Source organism: Dipodomys ordii, unplaced genomic scaffold, assembly GCF_000151885.1.
Source record: "Dipodomys ordii isolate 6190 unplaced genomic scaffold, Dord_2.0 Scaffold42, whole genome shotgun sequence".
In the NCBI taxonomy this organism is placed as follows: Eukaryota; Metazoa; Chordata; class Mammalia; order Rodentia; family Heteromyidae; genus Dipodomys; species Dipodomys ordii.
Window position 1 is genome coordinate 9873285 of NW_012267258.1, and position 19922 is coordinate 9893206.

At 38.4% G+C, this 19922-nt stretch overlaps 1 protein-coding gene across 3 annotated transcripts in view; it reads right to left on the reverse strand.

Moving 5' to 3' along the window:
* The window catches only part of Lrrk2 (leucine-rich repeat kinase 2), a 126093-nt gene that overhangs the window by 57198 nt on the left and 48973 nt on the right, over positions 1-19922 (reverse strand). For all 3 annotated transcript variants that reach the window (XM_013018814.1, XM_013018813.1, XM_013018812.1), the window contains exons 17-29: positions 18890-19018; positions 18645-18815; positions 17374-17632; positions 15161-15349; positions 12608-12726; positions 12012-12081; positions 10995-11212; positions 9059-9309; positions 7697-7845; positions 5962-6055; positions 2704-2890; positions 1806-1987; positions 1338-1567 (exon numbers count right to left, since the gene is read on the reverse strand). In XM_013018814.1, coding sequence (XP_012874268.1) covers positions 1338-1567; positions 1806-1987; positions 2704-2890; positions 5962-6055; positions 7697-7845; positions 9059-9309; positions 10995-11212; positions 12012-12081; positions 12608-12726; positions 15161-15349; positions 17374-17632; positions 18645-18815; positions 18890-19018 — 2248 coding nt within the window. The remainder of the gene's footprint in view (positions 1-1337; positions 1568-1805; positions 1988-2703; positions 2891-5961; positions 6056-7696; positions 7846-9058; positions 9310-10994; positions 11213-12011; positions 12082-12607; positions 12727-15160; positions 15350-17373; positions 17633-18644; positions 18816-18889; positions 19019-19922) is intronic.

Below are 19922 nucleotides of genomic sequence, written 5' to 3' on the forward strand. Positions count from 1 at the left end.
AAGAAAAAAGACATCACGTAGTACATTGAGAACAACAACAACAAAGAAAAACCTCTTGTGTCCATGTCTTGGAGTTCACTTCACTTAGCATCATCTTATATGGTCAAATGTACATAGCTATTGAGCTATTTTGCTCATCTGCTAAGATTATCCTAGATGTATACTAATTATTGCAAATACGGGAAACCATGAGACCTATGTTTTTTGGGTCTGGCTTACTTCACTTAATATGATTTTTTCCAAGTCCTTCCATTTCCTTACAAATGGGGTGGTATCATTCTTTCTGATGTAAGCATAGAATTCCTTCAAATCTCCAAAAAACAAATCCTCAAAAAAAAACAACCATCCCATTAAAAGAGACTTCCCTGAAGAGGAAATAAGACTGGCCAATAGACATGTAGAAATGCTCAACTTCTCTAGCCATAAAAGAAATGCAAATCAAAACAACATTGAGATACCACCTCACCCCAATTAGAATGGCTATAACCAAGAGCTCTAATAACAACAGATGCTGGAGGGGATGTGGACAGAAGGGAACCCTACTGCATTGTTGGTGGGAGTATAAACTTGTTCAAACACTTTGGAAAACAGTATGGAGGTTCCTCAAAGGGCTACACATAGAGCTCCCCCTAGGACCCAACAATTCCACCACTGGGCATTTACCCAAATGATCACAAACAAGGCCATACTAAAGCTACCAGCACAACTATGTTTATTGCAGCATTATTTACCATAGCTAAGATATGGAACCAACCCAGATGCCCCTCAGTAGATGAATGGATCAAGAAAATCTATATATCTATATAGATACATAGGAATTCTACTATATTTTAAAAAGAAAGACAGTAGTTGGAGGCATGGTTCAAGTTATAGAGCACCAGCCTCTAAGTAAAAACACCAAGCCCTGAGTTCAAGTCCTAACCCCAGAAAATGAACCCTTTCTTAGATGCTAGTGGTTCACACTTGTTAGCCCTGCTACTCTGGAGGCTGAGATCTGAGGGCTGTGGTTTGAAACAAGGTCAGCAGACAAATTTGAAAGACTTTTTATCTCCAATTAACCAGCACAGATCTTTAAAAGGAGTTATGGTTCAAGTGGTAGAGCACCAGTGATTGACAGCCTATGCAAATCTGCTTCCTAACATTTTTTTCTATATGCTCATCCGTTCTGGTGTCAACAGAACAAATGGCTTCAGAATAGTTCCATAAGATCTTTATTGTGTTAGAATAGAAAACTTCAGCTGTCAAATCCCTGTCTTAAATAAAAGGCACAGGCAACAGCAACAACCACACACACACACACACACACACATACACACACTACCCAGAAACATAAATACCTGCAAAATCCCACACGTTTAGTATGAGGTCCTTCTTCTTCTTGCCCCTGATTTGGATGGGCCAGTCTTTCACATCAATGCCAACCGTGGCACCCTGAATCCCAAGATCCGATTTCTTGGTTTTCATTAATTGCTGCAGTAAGGTAGTTTTGCCACTCCCAGTATTTCCCACAATCATGAGTTTCATTCGGTTGTAAGGCACAGCCTTTTTTAACCGCTGTTGAAGAAATCTGATGTTTGGAAGATAAAAATAAAAGAATAGACAGCACAGTAAGATTTAGGTCATCTCTTTTAAACTGAATATCTCATACAGACAGACAGAAACACATAGAGATCGCAAATGGCACTTGGAATATTCATATTTAAAAAGTACTATTCATTTGCCTGTATTTTCCTAATCCACCAAACTCTCAGACAGGAAATCTACCACAAGTATATTAAAAATCAGTAGAAACAACATGATATAACCTGATGATGTCTTTGGCTTTGCATCCGACATGTTTAAAATCAAAATTTAGACGCAATTCATCCAGAGGAAGATCCCATATTTTGCTTAATTTCCCCATCTCATTGGGAAATGATCTCAGTTCCAAGTTGTAACTGACATCCAGAGATGTCAGATTTTCAAGACAGCCAATCTCAGGAGGAATCTTAATATAACAAACAAACAAACAAACAAATAATAAAGGCAAAATCTGTTGGTAAGCGAGAAGGAAGTGTAAGCTTCCAGGAAACAAAGGCTTACAGATGTCATCTGCAATTCCCATCTCCTTTCATAAGAGTTCCAAAAGGCACTAGTGGATTAAGTTTGTAATCCTAGCTACTCAGGAGGCTAAGATCTGAGGGTTGTGGTTCAAAGCCAGTCTCATGAGACTCTTATCTCCAGTTAAACCAGCAGAAAGCCAAAAGTGGAAGTATGGCTCCAGTGGTAGAGTAGTAGCTTTGAGCAAAAGCTAAGGATAACATGCAGGCCTTAAGTTCAAGCCCCACTATTGACATGTGTGCGTGTGCATAAACACACACACACACACACACACACACACAAATCAGATCTTTAAAAACAGAATTGCTAGCCTAGGCATTGGTGGCTCGAGCCTACAATCATAGTTACTCAGGAGGCTGAGATCTGAGGATTGCAGGACTCTTATCTTCAATTAACTACCAAAAGAGCTAGAAGTGAAGTTGTGGCTCAACTGGTAGCGTGCCAACCTTGAGCAAAAAAACCTCAGGGTCAGAGCCCAGACCCCAAGTGCAAGCCCCAGGAAAGGCACAACAAACATTTTAAAGGTAATTTTTGATCATGCAAATTATGCAACATACCTTTTAAAGTTCCAATAACTTTGCACAAATAAAGGTGTCCTCTTACCTCCTTCAGTTTATTATGGGAAAGGTGTAGTTTCTCTACTCTAGACCATGTGTGTGCTTTTTCGCTCAAGTCCAAGATGCTGATCTGATTGTAGCTAAACAAGAGTTCCCTTAAGTTCAAAGATTTCCAGTGTGAAGGTCCAGGCAGACTTTCAATGTCATTGCTGCTCATATCCAAGGACCGTAAGCTAGAACGACACAATGTCAAGATGAGAGCTGCATGAAATAACCATCACAAGCAATTTTCAGCCAAAAATAAGATATAAATTTAATGCTTATATGTTACTTATGGTTATAAGTTTAATTTGCATGTAGATAGGCATGTGAATATGTGAGTACGTCCAAGGACACATGAGAAACACAAAGGTAGTTTCCTTGGGATGGCAGCTGAAACAAATAAGGACCACTAAGAACAGCTTTCTCTGCACAGTGGTCACAATTGTAATCCTAGCTACTCACTCGAGAAACTAAAATCTGGAGGATCATGATTTGAAGCCAACAAGGGCAAAGACTCACCTATACCTAAACCAATAAGTCTGACATAATTGGTGTGCACCTATCATCCCAGCCACTAAAAAAGGTACAAATAAGAGGACCGTGGTCTAGTCCAACACACGCAAAAAACAAGATTCTATTTATAAAATAATCAAGGCAAAAAAGCAGGAATTATGGCTCAAATGGTAGAGTACCTGCCTAGCAGGAGCAAAGCCCTGCAAAAAAAAATTAAGATTCAACTGCCCAGTAGGATGACTACCGATAATACTGTATTTACAGTAAAAGCCTTGAATGCTTTTGCTCAAAAGAAATAACAATTTCTTCAGAGACATATTTTCATGGCTTTAATATCATATAATATATACATTGTTTGAAGATCATACAATATATACATTGAAATATCATATGAACATTGAAACAACATGTGAAACATATATGTATTGAAACATGTAGTAATGCATATATAAAGGCATAACTATAAAAAAAATCAAGGTCCACTTTCTTTTATGTAGTTCAGGTATGTGAATGTGTAGTCTCAGAAGGAGAAAAAGACCTGAGCCATACAAATGTTTATGGTAAATGAGAAATTATAATTGGCACTGATAGCACTCAGTCTAAATTATAATTTCCACTGATTACAGAGGGGACCCTTTAGAGACTGGGTCTTAGAGATAATTGCTATAGTATGTGGGCACACTTCTGCACTGGCTCCTTTCATTATAATAATTATAGTACTGAGCATGGAGCATGGCCTGTGACAGGCCCTTGGTTCCAATGGGTTGTTCTCAGACAGGAGAGCTATTCAAGGTTTGCAGAAAACCAGTTACACGTGACTGTAGGCCTGCAGGGAGAATAACAGCCAGCAAAATGGAGGTACATCTGACTGTGCAACAGTCCGACTTTCATAACTATATACTGAGCTCTTTCACCCAGAGAATTTAGAGCTTAAGGAGGTAATGCCCAACTCACATAGTGGTACCACCTGCTAGACCAAAGCACTACTCTCATTTTAAAATCTACTAGATTTTTTTCCCCAGTTATCATGAAAATGCATGGAAACTGAATACCAGTGGCTCATCCCTGTAATCCTAGCTACTCAGGAGGCTGAGATCTGAAGACTGACTCACAGTTCAAAGCTACCCTGGGACCAACAAATGTGAGAAACTTGTATCACCAGTTAACTGGCAAAAAACTAGAAGTGGTACCACTCAAGTAGTAGCATGCCAGCTATGAGCAAAAAAGCAAAGTAAGTGCACAAGGACCTGAGTTTGAAACCTATTACATGCACCAAAAAAAGGATGGAAAATAAGAAACTAGAGATAATACTAATTTTCCATCAGAGATCATTCTTGCATGTCTAACAATCAATGCACTTAAAATAAAGATAAAGTAGCTTCATCTCCATCCTCTTTATCTTCCATCAGGACTTAAGATGTCTAACTCTGCTCATTTGTGACACAAAGCAAAACAAAGAAATGCATTGGAAGGACTGAAATGGGCACCTAAGGATCATTTCTAAACCATGGTAGAATTAGAGACTGAATTACATTTAGTTCCCTAGGCAGAAAGAGACTTTTTTGTCATATTTTTTTCCTTATCCACCATAGCAAATATTTTTGCTTTGAAATGCATATTCAAAAACATGTTACATTTAAAACACAATACTACCTATAGTCAATGGGTTATACATAAAAGTTACATATAAGAGTTTATATGTTAAGAGTTGAGAGTCTGAAGTTGAACCAACCAGTGTTGACTTCCCTGAAGATAACTTATCTCTCTACTGAGATTAAACTGGAAATAATAACAAGAGCTCCAATCAAATGAGGAAGATTAAAGAGATAGCCCACAGTCCTGCAGTTAGAAAAATGTCTGACACATTCCAAAGCTACATTTCAGTTAACCAGTTTATGGTTGTCTGACACCATATATGGAAAGATTATAATTACTATTTGCCTAAATATGCATATATTTACACATATAGAACACTAAAGCAAATAAGATTATAAATTTGGTTTATAAGGCATAATATAATTGCAATAATATTTAAAATGACAACACACATGCTTGGGTGCCAATGGCTCACTCCTGTAATCTTCACTATGGAGGAGGCTGATATCTGAGGATCACAAGTTGAAACCAGCCTGAGCTAACAAGACTGTAAGACTCTTAACTCCAATTAACCACAAAAAGCTAGAAGTGGTAGAATGCCAGCCTCGAGAAAAGAAAAAAAAAAAGCCAAACAAGATCATGGGGTAATGGTGCACACACACACACACACACACACACACACACACACACACACAAATGACAACACACTTGAAATCCTAATGTCCACATTAGTAGTTGCAGGAAGATTTTTGTTTATAAATGAAGTTAACCCCAAACCTCCAAAATCTCCACCAACATTGTCACTCACACATAACTTAAATATAGTTTGAAAGTTCATAGTATTATGGCAACATATCAGCTTCTGAGAACAAATAAAATTTGAATGAAAATGACAGCTAGTGATTATTATCCCATTGGATTAAAGCGATATAGCAATTAAATAATCAGTTGTTTGTATACAACAGCTCAGTAAATTAACATAAAAGTTTAAATACTTGGATCTTTTGTCTAGTGAAAAAATCAAATTCATATACATATAAAAACTTAAGCTAAGAAGGCTTATAAATGAATTACACTTTTACATCTAAATGAAAACCATGTTTCTAAATACTCAACTCATGAAGTTTTAAAAAGAAAACAGCAAGACACTTACTGTGGTAGATTTAAAATTACATCTGGAACACATGTAAATTTATTTTGAGATAGTTTTAGGCTTGTTACGGAAGAAGGCAAGAAAGGCAGAGCAGCTGCAAGAAAATAAAAATAAAATAGTGAATTTTTTAATCATTTGAACTGATATCTAGTCAATGCAATCGGAGCAGTTACCAGTGATGTCCCACTTAATTTGATGTTCCATCTTCATTCTGGTAGTAGAAAACAACTCTACTACTTTATAAAATAGGGTAACAGGCTTAATAATTCCACAAGATAATAAAAAATGTTCCACATATTTACCCAAAATTTATTCTAAGCTTTAAAACAATACCAGCTTGGATGTGTTATATTTAAAATAGGACTCTAGTCAATAGGTCTGACACCATACAAATTATGCAGCACAGATTTATAAAGTAAAAAAATGATTAAAATAGTTACTTTAAATTATGTGATGTTTTACATGACAGAGAATAGATTCGCTCAAATTACTATTGGGTAAATATATTTAAAAAAACACCTTTGAACAGTTTACTAATGCATAATATAGTATAAGGATAAAACTTATTCATGGTACAATCTCACAAAGAGTGCCCTATAGACCAAGGATAGATGCTACAATAATACAAGACTTCTTGGTCATATGATCTGTATGTGTACATATGTGTCCACATGTATATGTGTGTATGTATGTCTGTGTCTGTGTGTGTATGTGTGACTGTGTGTCTGTGTTTAGGTACTGGAACTTGAACACAAGGACTGCTGTGCCGCCTCTTTGCTTTTTCCACTGAAGGCTGGTGCGCTACTAAGTTAGCCATATCTCTACTTCTGGCTTTCTGCTGGCTAATTTGAAGTAAGTCTCATGAACTTTTCTGCCCAGGCTGACTTTGAACTGAAATCCTCATATATCTCAGCTTCCTGAGTAGCTAGGGTTACCAGTATGTGCCATCAGGTCTCAGCAATAATTATTATGGTCATCATTATTATTATCATAGTGATGATGATGATGATGATGATGATGATGTGCTTGTAGGGGCTTGAACTCAGCCTCCAGCTCTTGCTATGCATTTTCACTCAATGCTGGTACTCTATTGTATCTACTTCCACTTCTGGCTTTTGTGCTAGTTAAGAGATAAGAGTCCCATGGACTTTTCTGCTTGGATTGCCTTTGAACCTTGATCCTCAGATCTCAGCCTCCTGAGTACTGGGATTACAGGTGTGAGCCACTGGTGCCTGGCCAAGAATGAACAAATAGTAATAATATTGACAGGAAACTAAAACAAGCCCTGTTGGAGGAATATTAGCAGGAGGTGGATAGCTAATGGAGAGGCTGAAAAAGAATGAATACAGTGAAAGTAATTTCCTTGCAGAAACAAGAATAGACCACTGTAGCTCAACCCTGTAATACTAACTACTCAGGAGGCTGAGATTTGAGAACTGAGGTTCAAAGCCAGACTGGATAGTAAAGTTCATGAGACTTGTATCGCCAATTAACCACCAAAAAGCCAGGAGTAGAGCTGTGGCTCAGATGGTAGAATAATAGCCCTGCCTGAGTGAAAAAGCTAATGGACAACACCTGGGCTCTGAGTTCAAGTCCCAGTACCAGCACAAATATAAATATATATACACATATATTTAAAAAGATAGATATTTCCACCTCAAGTGCTCATGTTTGATACATCCTTTGAGAGTTAGAAAGCCTGGTAGGAAGAGAAAGATACTCCTAGAGCACTTACCAAGAAAATTCATTCTGGCACTGAAACTCTCTACTTTTGGACAAGCTTTAAGAAAGTTCTCTGGCAGGGATGAGATGTTGTTCTTACTAAGGTTTAAAACCTTCAATTCCTTCAGGCTCAAAGGGGAACATATTTCTGATATTTTATTCCTAGTTGTAAAAGACAAAAATGAGGATTAACTTGCACAAAGTCATATACTCTAAAACAAAATAAAATTGTCATCAAAGAATAGGCTCAAAGCAGAATTATTAATTTTAAAATCGCTTGTGAAAATTTAAGTCAATTAACGAAGTTGTAATACTAAGTCCCTTGGTCCATTTTATTTTATATTTATAGTATTTAATGGAATTCATTAAATTCATATAAACTCTTTATATTTTAGTTTACTAACATAGAAATGTCAACGTGTTTTATAAACACTAGAATGTTCAATGTACATCAAACCTGATGCTCCTTATTTTTTATTTCTTTGTGGCCATACTGATGTTTGAAGTCTGGGCCTCAACGCTAGCTCTGTCAGTCTTCTACCATTGAAAAAGCCTAGTGTGTGTGTGTGTGTGTGTGTGTGTGTGTGTGTGTGTGTGTGTCTGTGTGTGTGTGTGTGTGTGTGTGTGTGTGTGTGTGTGTGTGCACGCGCGCGCGCTCCCACACACGCCAGTAGTGGTGCTGGAGCTTGAACTCAATGCCTGGGTATTCTTAATTTTTTTTCTCAAAGCTGGCACTCTGCCACTTGAGCCACAGCTCAGGCTGGCTTTGAACTACGATCCTCAGATCTCCGTCCCTTGAGCAGCTAGGATTACAAGAGTGAGTCACAGGTACCCAGCCAAGCTTGCAGTGTTTTTGTTTTGTATTGTGCTTATTCTGGGGCTTGAACTCACAGCTAGGCACTGTCCTTGAGCTTTTCCACTCAAGGCTAGTGCTGTACCATTTGAGCCACAGCTCTTCTTCCAGCTTTTGGTGGATAAATGAAGAGAAGAGTCTCACAAGTTTTCCTGTCCAGGTTGCCTTTGAACCACAATCCTTAGATCTCAGCCTCCCAAGGAGCTAGGATTACAGGAGTGAACCATGACCAGAAACCAAGCCTGCTGTTTGTTGATGTTTTTGTCAGTCATGGGGTTTGAGCTCTGGGCTGGGCACTGTCCCTCAGCTCTTCAGCTCAAGGCAAGCGCTCTACCAGTAGAGCCACAACGCCACTTCTGGTTTTCTGAGTGGTTTACTGGAGATAAGAGTCTCACAGACTTTCCTGCTCGGGCTGACTTTGAACTGTGATTCTCAGATCTCAGCCTCCTAAGTAGCTAGGATTACAAGTATAAACCACCGACGCCCATTTAAGCCTACTGTTTTAATTAAAGCTTTTCTGACCCTTCTAAAATGAGCTGCTCCAGTTTTTCCACAGCTTCAGCGAGGTTCTCGGGTACTGAAGAGAGCTGGTTATATGACAAGTTGAACTGCTTCAGGGTGGGGCACTTCAAGGCGGGATCTAACACCACTGGGAGTCCAATGTCATTTCGAGAGGCATCGAGGTGGGCAAGGCAACTCATTTTCAACAAGTAGGAGGGAAAGGATGTGAACTTATTACTGTGCAAATCCAAGTGTGTCAAACACTTCAGGGTCTGAAAAGACAGTTGTAAAATTCTGAAAAGAACCATTTGAGAAACACGTTGAGCTCAGATTTCTGCATTTGGTAGCTCTCAATTAACCATTTACAGTTACTTTGAAAACACAATCCACAACTGAATGCCAAAATAATTACTGGCCCAACTAGGAAAAACAGCATAGGTTCACAACCAAAAGCAATTTCACAAGAATATGTTTGAGAGTTCATCCAGCTTTTTGGGTAGAATATGTCTATAAAGAGCAAGCTGGAAAATAAGCCTCAGCTAATATTCAAACTAATGATTTATTGGCTGAATATAATCTTGGGATGACTCTAAAAGAAATACTACCATTTAGAAATCATTACACATTTTAACGTAAGTAAGAATTAATCTGGTGTAACTAGTTGGAACATTTAACTTACAGTTTAACACAATGAATACAAGGAAGATAAGAGTCTCACAGACTTGTTAGGAAGGTGGAGGGGTGGAAGGAAGAGGGATAGATGAACGAACATAAAGAGGAAGGGTAGATAAATAGTCATAATATTCAAAGTACACATGTGGAAATTGGAATCATGTAACTGAAGGGGTTGGGTGGGGCCGAGAGAGATGGGGGGAATGAAGGAATGGAGGTAACATTGATCAAAATGTTGTTGCACTCATCAATTGATGTGTGGAATTGAAACCCTGTATACAACTACTTAAAGATAATAAAATTAATATTTAATTATGAAAGTAGTCCTAGGTAATACATTTCTAATATCAGAACTTCTTTTTTATAAATGGGACTTTTTGTTTCAGATCTCTAGTTTTTATTTTCAAGCAATTCTAATTTTATAATGGTAAAGGAAACACAGGCTTCCAGAGTGGGTTAGTTGTAAAAATTTTGATATGGATTACTGTCAAAGTGCTAAAATCTCAGAAATAATCATCTCTCTGAATTCCTCTTTAAATGTCAATATGTTTATGTTCACAAAAAATTCCAGAGTTTAATGAGATTACAGAGACATATCGAAGACTGGTTTAAGTTGTTTCTGATCTCACAAATTTATTCAGAAGGAAAGATTTGTGTGTGTGTGTGTGTGTGTGTGTGTGTGTGTGTGTGAGCGTGCGCACGAATAAATGTGCCAGTCCTCAGGCTTGAACCCATGGCCTGGGCACTGACCCTGAACTTGTTTGCTCAAGGCTAGTACTCTACTACTTGAACCACACCTACACTTCTGGCTTTTTGCTGGCTAGAGAGAAGAGTCTCACAGACCTTTTTTGCCCTGGCTGGCTTCAAACTTCAGTTCTCAGATCTCAGCTTCCTCAGTAGCCAGGATTACAGGCATGATCCACAGCCCCAGAGGAAAAATTGTTAGTCCTCACTCTGCTCAGCACAGGCCAGACTCTCTCTTACATCCTAAGTTGAATTTTCTATAGATATATAATTCCTGAATAACATTTCAATTTTATTTTCTTTTTACTCTAAGGTATTTTCTTCTGTATGATCAGGAAAAGACCTGGAATTCCTTGTCAGTCAAGTGTCCAGTTTCATTGTCCATCTGGCTAGATGTCTTTGAACACCGAGACAATGAGAGAATTACTGCCCAATGACACAAAAGTAGAGCCTGCTTTTGAAAAATGTAACCACACAAGTTAGGTATTCATGCATTAGCCCTTGCAGTGTCCTACACATGATAAGAATGGGTTGAAATTACTTCACATAGTTGCTGTGGGAAGTTGGTGAGTGCATTCTGGTGAAGTTCCAACTTTTCAAGATGCTCCAAATGACCACTTATACAGCATTTCTGGCTCAGGGCATCAATATCTCTGAGTTCATTGGCTGAAAGGTCTAATGCCGTAATATACTCTCTCTCAGAAGCCAGGGAAGAAATGCTGTCTGAATGCCTCATGTGAGATGGAAGTTTTGATGACCCTTTGTCAAAAACAAGCAAACAATGGGAAGGTAAGCACACAATGTAAAAAGTTACTTGGTCAAAGTCTGCAGAGTACCACATAGTGTCAAGCTCTCTTGAAGGCATTGGGTATTCAGTAGAAAACCAAATGAAGGGAGCTTACTTTCCCATGGCTGAGACAGACAACAAATAAACATATTTTACCTGTCTCATTAAAAAAAGAAAAAAACAAAGAAAGGAGCTGGATGCTGGTGGCTCAACCTCTAATTCTAACTATTCAGGAAACTGAGATCAATTCAAGGTCATATAAGCAATAAAAGTTTTTGAGACTCCAACTCCAAATAACTCGCAAAAATCTGGGCTGGAGGTGGCTTAAGTGGTAAAGTGCTAGCTGAGTGTGAGGCTTGAACTCTGGGCCAGGGCACTGTCCCTGAGCAACTTCTAGTCAAGGCTAGCATTCTTCCACTTGAGTCACAGCGCTAATTCTAGCTTTTTCTGTCACTTCATTGAAGATAAGAGTCTCACAGACTTTTCCTGTCAGGGCTGCCTTCATTCCACAATCTTCAGATCTCAGCCTTCTGAGTAGCTAGGATTATAGACATGAGCCACCAGCGCCTGGCTAATAATTTTGTTCGTTTGTTTTAATTACCAGCTCCATTTCATTTTTCTCAAGCCTGTGGAGTTATTAAGTAAGTACCTACGAAGATTATATAAGATGAACTAGGACTCAAGGAGATTTAAATTAGCAAAGAAAATTTAACAAAGCATTATATTCTGCCCCCAATATCTGTATACTTATTAGTGCCTCCAAATACTTACTGACTGAATCATCTGAAGACAATATTTTTATTTTCCGCTTCAGCATATCTTCATGATCAAAAACAGGCCCCTATGAAACAAACAATAATATTTACTATAAAAGTGCTATCAGGTTTTTAAAGACATTGAGATTTATTTTTCAAACAATATAGAAGCAGCCATGAAATATTTTAATGGAATAACTGGTATCTATAATTATGGGGAGAAATTGGCAAATTCAAACCAAGAGCCCAATCAAGAATACAAAAGAAAACAATCCATTTAAGTGCATAAATGGCCTTTCACACTATGTACTTGCACAGTTAGTGCCTGTGGCTCATACCTGTATTCCTAGCTACTCAGGAGACTGAGATCTGAAGATCTGAAGCCAGTCTAGGTAGCAAAGTCCATGAGAATTTTTCTCCAAATAATCAGGGGAAAAAAAGCAAGAAATGGAGCTGTGGCTCAAGTGGTAGAGTACTAGCCTTAAGTAGAAAAAGCCACGTGACAGTACAGGGACCTGAGTTCAAGCCCCAGTGTCAGCACACTCTCTCACACACATACACACACAAAGCAGAATGTCAATAACCAAACAACACAATCACAGTTTAACATACCAATGAATTGGAATGCCTTTGCAAATTTGGGGAGCAACGTTGCAACGCAGGATCACGGTAAAATTCTCCCACACTAATGGAATTGGATTTCTTCTTCACAAGAAATGAACTTTCACTTCCTATTTTGAAATGATAAAATAATATGAACATGAATAAGAACAGATACCTCAATCATAAGATGTTCACTCCTAGGAGGTTATTTTTATTCATGGAAATTTCATAATCAATTTTCTTTGTAATATCTTTTGAATAAAGATGATAAACTAAGATGGCTTTTAAGAGTTAAACTACTTTTTCTACCTCTAGGGATTAATACTGAGTTAAGTGCTAGATAAAGACAAGCAGAAGAAAAAAAATCTATGCACTGGGTCTACTCATAGTAAGTAAGACAAGAATGTCAGTGGTTAACACTGAATAGTAAATACATGTATATACAAAAAGCAGAGAGAACTATGTACACAAATCTGATCAATATTATTCCTTCACTCATTTTCATTTCTCTGAAATTTTCCCATAAGGAAGTGGAGGTATGATTCAAGTGGTAGAATTCTAGCCTTGATGAAAAAGCTAAGAAAGAGCATCCAAGCCCTAGAACTAACACAAAAAAATATGTAGACATTAACGAAATTTTCTCACAAATGTTTAAAATCCGGCTATAAATACTGCAATCACTATTTAATTGGTTGAAGATACATCATCATGAGTGTGACTACTTGAGTTGTTTTTTTTTTTTTTTGTCAGTCATGGGGCTTGAACTCTGGGCTTGGGCTCTGTCCCTGCGCTCTTCAGCTCAAGGCAAGTGCTCTACCACTTGAGCCACAGCACCACTTCCTGTTTTCTAGAGGTTTATTGGAGATAAGAGTCTCACAGACTTTTCTGCCCGGACTGGCTTTAAACCGTGATCCTCAGATCTCAGCCTCCTCTGTAGCTAGGATTACAAGCGTGAGCCACCAGCACCTGGCTATTTGAATTTTTTAACAGGGGTTTTTTCTTCCATGTATTTAGTTGACATCTGTCCTTTATGAATTTTTTTGGTAGTCCCAGAGATTGATTCTAGAGTTTCAAACATGTTAGGCAAGTGCTCTTGCACCATATCATATTTAAAGAGCTTGGTTGAAATAAAAATTAGAAATGAAAACTATTCTTAATATTATGAATTTTCTAAATAAGAGTAAAGATCAATAGGAATCATATTTGTAAGATACATAAGATGCAAAAATTTACATAGAATCGTTTGTAAGATTGCAAATTCCATCATTCTTTAGTTTGGAAAGGAAAAGAATAAATTTCAAGTGCTATAGATAAATTATCAAAGCAACATACCCAAATTGACTTTATAGCATTCAGTTGTGTATACCATATTTCTTTAAACAAGACCCCTTTTACAACTGATACGAACACTACCTGTCTAGTATGACACTAAAATTATATTCAGGCTGAAACATGTTTTGTCAGAGGCAGGTAAGGCTCAAGGGAAGTGGGGCATTCAAATGGAGAGAGGAAGGGTGGGTGAATACAGTCATAATATCCAATGCATGTATGTGAAAATGCAACCAGGTAATTTGAAGGCGTTGGATTCCTCAGCACCACATAAGCAAAAAGAAAAAAGCCGGAAGTGGTGCTGTGGCTCAAGTGGTAGAGCACTAGCCTTGAGCTAAAGAGCTGAGGGGCAGCGCCCAGGCCCAGAGTTCAGGCCCCACAACCGGACCCCCCCCCAAAAAAAAAAAGATTCATTGTACTAAATATGTCACCCATAATCACTATTGTTATATATCTTAACATATTATTTTTTAAATTATGTCAAGTAAGCTGTTTAATTATTTATATTATTGATACTTAAGCTGTTTAAATATTTATATTATTGACACTACATAGATACCAGTGTGTCACACTTATCATACAAGCAACTAAGGAAGCTGAGATCTGAGGATGGTCATTTGAAGCCAGCCCAGGCAGGAAAGTCCATAATACTCTTATCTCCAGTTAACCACCAAAAACCTGAAAGTGGAGCTGTGGTTCAAGTGGTATAGACTGTTAGCCTTGAGCAAAAATGCTTAAGGATAGAGACCAGGTCCTGAGTTCAAGCCCAAGACTGGCCCACACAAAAAAATTACTCTTATTATTGTAGCCACAATAAATGTAAAAATAAAAAAAAATTTAGTCAGTCCTTCCCACTTTCCAAGTACTATCACAGCCTTTACCTACATTTTCTGGTAAGGCTGGCATCACTGTATCAAGATAATGGCACTGACCCAACCATAGAAAATTCTAGTCAATACCAAACAATATCAGTGTTTGCAGTGTGATCCTGCCTGTGAATTAAGAGCACTGAATCACAGTAGAAAGGCCAGAGACTCCTTTTCTGGAGCCACAGTCTCAACTGGAGTTAGAAAGCCTATGTCCATGAATGAACGCATTTCTTACTCAAGCTTTTCCCTATGCTTTGGTGGGAACTAGTATTAATTAATTAGTATTAATTGTTCCATGCCCATGTGTGTGTGTGTGTGTGTGTGTGTGTGAACTATAAAGGGTACTATGTTTGATAATAAATACCTTCACTATCCAGATCATCACTTTGACCAAACACGCTGTCCATGGAAGAATCCGGAATGAAAGTCCATTCACCAAGCTTATCCAGTACATCTTCAGAGAAATTTTCATCACTGCCTGCAGCTGCTCCTTCCTCCACGGTGCTTCTCATCTGGTGCCTGAGTACCATCCTCGCTAGCATAGAACCCATGTCTAAAAAGAGACAGGCCAGCCACTTAGGAATGAACAGGAATAAAAAAAAGAAACACTTGCCTTTCCAAAGGTATTTTTGTACTCATGCTTCTAGAGAGTTTTACATTCTTCCTTCCAAAGTCACTTTACAATAACAGACAGTACTAAGAATAACTATCTGATGGTAGATTGATTTTCTTTCTATACTATTGTATTTTTTTTATTTTTTTTTTGGCCAGTCCTGGGGCTTGAACTCAGGGCCTGGGCACTGTCCCTGAGCTTCTTTTGCTCAAGGCTAGTACTCTATCACTTGAGCCACAGCGTCATTTCTGGCTTTTTTCTGTTTATGTGGTACTGAGGAATCAACCTAGGACTTCATGCATGCTAGGCAAGCATTCCAGCACTGAGCCACATTGCCACCCCTGTATTATTATACCTTTAAATAGCTGAACAAAGAGATTTCAATTCAACATATTCGTTTATGAATACAAGGCATCTTGATCAATGTCACCCCTTCCATCATTCTCTCCCATCTCTCCAAACCCTGCCCATCCCATTAAGTTTCACATATGTACATTAAATATTATTATTGTATTTTTCATTGTTGCTTACTGTCTTTATCTGTCCCCCTTCTCTTCCCTATCCTCCTCTGGAAAAAAAAAACCAATGTTTTCATTTTGTTAAAGTGTTAGCTAATTGTGCAAGGGAAATACACCACAGGCATACACCCAGGATTGTCATGAAAATATATAAATAAATAAAGAGAATACAAGGAATGTTGAACTTCCATTTGGGACTATACCCTCCTGTAGAGCCTGTGTATATGATGGACTGGGGGGATTTACTGTGATATTTTTGAATATGGCTATCAGGGAAAAAGAGTGTTTACAACTCATCTTTTGCTATGACATAAAACTTCTTAATCTATAAGCTTCCTGTACACATTGAGAATATATGTCTTAATGTGTACAATTTTTAAATATCAGTTTCGTTTTCTGTTTGTTTGTTGGCAATTTTAGGATTTGAGCTCAGAGCCACAACACTTGTTCAGTTTATTTGCTCAAGGATGGAGCTCTCAGGCTCAAGCCACACTTCTAGCCCTGTTTTTTGCTGGGTATTTTGGAGATGGAGTCTTGTGGACTTCTCTACCTTGGGTTAGCTTTGAGCTGCAATCCTCTAAATCTCTGCCTCCTGAATAGCTAAGATGACAAGCGTGAGTCACTTGAAACTGGGAGTGTGTCAGTTTTAACACTTAAAATTTTTTAAAAGATGTTTCTATCTATCCTGGAAATACTAAGGATATTGTCAAATGCCTTCAAAAGAAGACAATTTAATTTCAGCTGCCAAGAGCTCAAGCTCATAATCAGAGCTATCATAAGGCAAATATCTGGAAAGCAAGGTTTAAAGCCAGACCAGGCAAACAAATCTGAGAGACTCTTATTTCCAAATAACCAGCACAAAGCTGAACATGAAATGATGGCTCAAGTGGTAGAGGGTACCAGCCATGAGTAAAAACACCTCAGGTATATAATTATATAATACAGTAAGTATCATTACAGTTGATTTGAGGTTGAGCACTTGCCTAGCATGCACCAAGCTCTGGGTTCAATCCTCAGCACTCAAAATAATAATATAGTAATAATACTGCCAGACCTCAGTGGTTCATGCCTATAACCCTAGCTACTCAAGAGGCTGAGATCTAAGGATTGCAGTTCAAAGCAAGCTGGGACAGGAAAGTCTGTAAGATGCTTTATTTCCAATTAAGAACCAAAAAAGCCACAAGTGGATCTGTGGGTCAAGTGGCAGAATGTTAGACTTCAGCTTAAAAAAAAAGCTCAGAGACAGTACACGGGCCCTGAGTTCAAGCCCCAGTATTGACAAGATAAACAAGGAGGAGAAGGAAGAGGAGTAGTATGGAGGAGAGAGGAAAAAAAGAGAGAAGGAGAAGAAGGAAACAGAGAAGGAGCAGGAGGAAGAAGAAGAGGAAGAGGAAGAAAAGGAGAGAGGAGGACGAGACATGTACAAAGTATTCTTCTGGTACTTACTTGTTTGTTTCCTTAAATTGGATATCTTATCTGGAAATAAAGGAGCCAGCCAAGAAGGTTCAATTTTTCCTATACCAAACCCTCCCAGGCAGATGCTGTTGTTGGCCAGGTCCAGGGCCAGCCTCCTTAAGAGCAAGCTGATGATGTGGCTGTCACCCTTCTGCATGCTGATCATCAGCGCTTTCCGTACATCCTGTTCACGCGACCCGCTATTCAGCAGCAGCTCCACCAATTTAGGGCTGCTCTCCCTCTCACAGACCTATTAGAGAAAAGAAAACAGAAGTAGAGGTGTGACTCAAGTGGAAGAGCACCAGCCTTGAGTGAAAAAGCTAAGGAACAGCAACCAGGCTTGAGTTCACGTTGTAGGGTAGTAATAGGCACATATACACACCAAAAGAAGCTTATGAAATGATTGAGGGAAAGAGTTTAATTGGTATTAATCATGAAAAGAAACTATAGTCAATGCATGCTTAAACACATTTGAACTTAATCTAAGTAATTTGATGATTTATGCAACTGTAATTCATAATTTTAATCGTGCATGAAAATGAGTTACAAGTTTTGTTTCTCTTTATGTTGATTACCAATTGGTATTAGCTGAAGTTTAAAACTGAAAGTAGAAAATTAAATTTAAATAGGTCTTTTTAAAATAAGTACTGTTGGGTACCTACTCAGGAGGCTTGAGATCTGAGGATCATTGTTTGAAGCCAGCCCAGGCAAGAAAGTCTGTGAGACTCTTTAGGTCCAATTAATCACTGAAAAATCCAGAGGTGGGCTGTGGCTCAAGTGGCAGAGTGCTAACCTTGAGGACAAAGAAACTCAGGGACAGTGCCCAGAGTACAAGCCCCAGGACCAACCAAAAAAAAGTTACTGAAACATGTGGACCTTGCTGATTATTTAATAATGTATATTAATCACTAAATATAAGGCTGGGCATTGGTGACCCATGCCTATAATCCTAGCTACTCAGGAGACTGAGATCTGAGGATCAAGGTTCAAAGCCAGCCTATGCAGGCAAATCTGGGAGATTCTTATCTCCAATTAACCAGCAAAAGGTTGGAAGTGGGGCTGCAGCTCAAGTGATAGAGCACCAGTGAGGTGCTTAGGGAGTTCTTAGGCTCTGAGTTCAAGCCCCAGCACTGGCATACACACACACACACACACCCACACACACACACACACACACACACACACACAAAAGAGATAGATATACGATGGCAGAAGCAAAGAACAGTAAAACAAGGTAAAGTAAGGTCAGGAGCATTATTTACCTGACAAATTAAAGAAGTTGCCTCCTTGGCTTGATTGGCATCCGCTCCCAGGAGAAGCAAGCATTCTACCATGATGCTATTATTCTGATCACAGGCTCTTTGTAACATCACACTTTTTAACTCGGGGTCCATCACCAGTTTTGCAAAACATTTGCAACAGAGATTGAGAAACTACAAAGAATGGAAATGAGGATGAGAGCTAGCTCAATGCATCACCTTTGGCCAACCAGGGAGTAATACTGTACCTGTGGGCCCTTTGGTTCCGTGATGCCCAAAGACATCTGATGGAATATTACAGACTCAAATGAATGGTGCAAGAGCAGCTTAGAAAAGGGTTCTGACAAGTCCAGAATGGCCAAGATAGTCTGAAATCCCTGGAAGCATAACCAAAAATATGAACAATATAGGCAATTTGATGGGCATAAAAGAATAAGTAATATAAAGCAGACACTTTGTGTATAGTTCATACATAGGAGGCTCACTGAAGTAAGTGCACGTACTTGTTGAGTCTGTACTTGAAATCATCCTGTAGCTACTCCTGACTCTTTAGAAACACAGATAAAGCACTAGTTAACAAACTATTCCCAAGCAAAACAAAACAAAAATTAACCTGTTCTTTAAAAACCCCTATGTAAAGCTGTACCTATTGATCAAAAGCTAGTTATTGCCCAGGATTTGAATGACAGACCTACTTATCAATACAGGCCAATGAGTAATTACTTTGTTGCTTTGTTTTTTTTAAATATATTACTATTTTATATGGGGCTTGAACTCACGGCTTGCACACTGGCCTTTAGCTTTTCAGTCAAGGCTACACTTGAACCACTTACAGTTTTTCTGTGGTTAATTGGAGATAAGAGTCTCACTGACTTTTTTTTCCTGGCCTGCCTTTGAACCTTCATTCTCAGATCTTAGCCTCTTGAGTAGCTAATATTATAAGCATGAGGCACCAGAGTCTGGAAGAAAGATGAGACTCTTTAGTATTTAACTCACTAAAGATCACTAAACCTTTCAGTACAGCATAGCCTCTACTGCAACATAAATACAGAAGTCTAAATATTATAATTATTATTTTCAGCCTTTAAGATGCTAAGTATCTGCTACCAGTGGTCCTAAGTTTTGCATATCTAAAAGACTATTGGTCCACGGCTTCTAGAGCAGAAATTCCTACAAACTCAAGGGCTTTTGCTAAGCCAATGACTCAAATACATAGAAGGAACATGAATGGATTTGTGTGCATGGTGTGTCTGTCTGTCTGTCTGTGGTGGTACTGGGTTT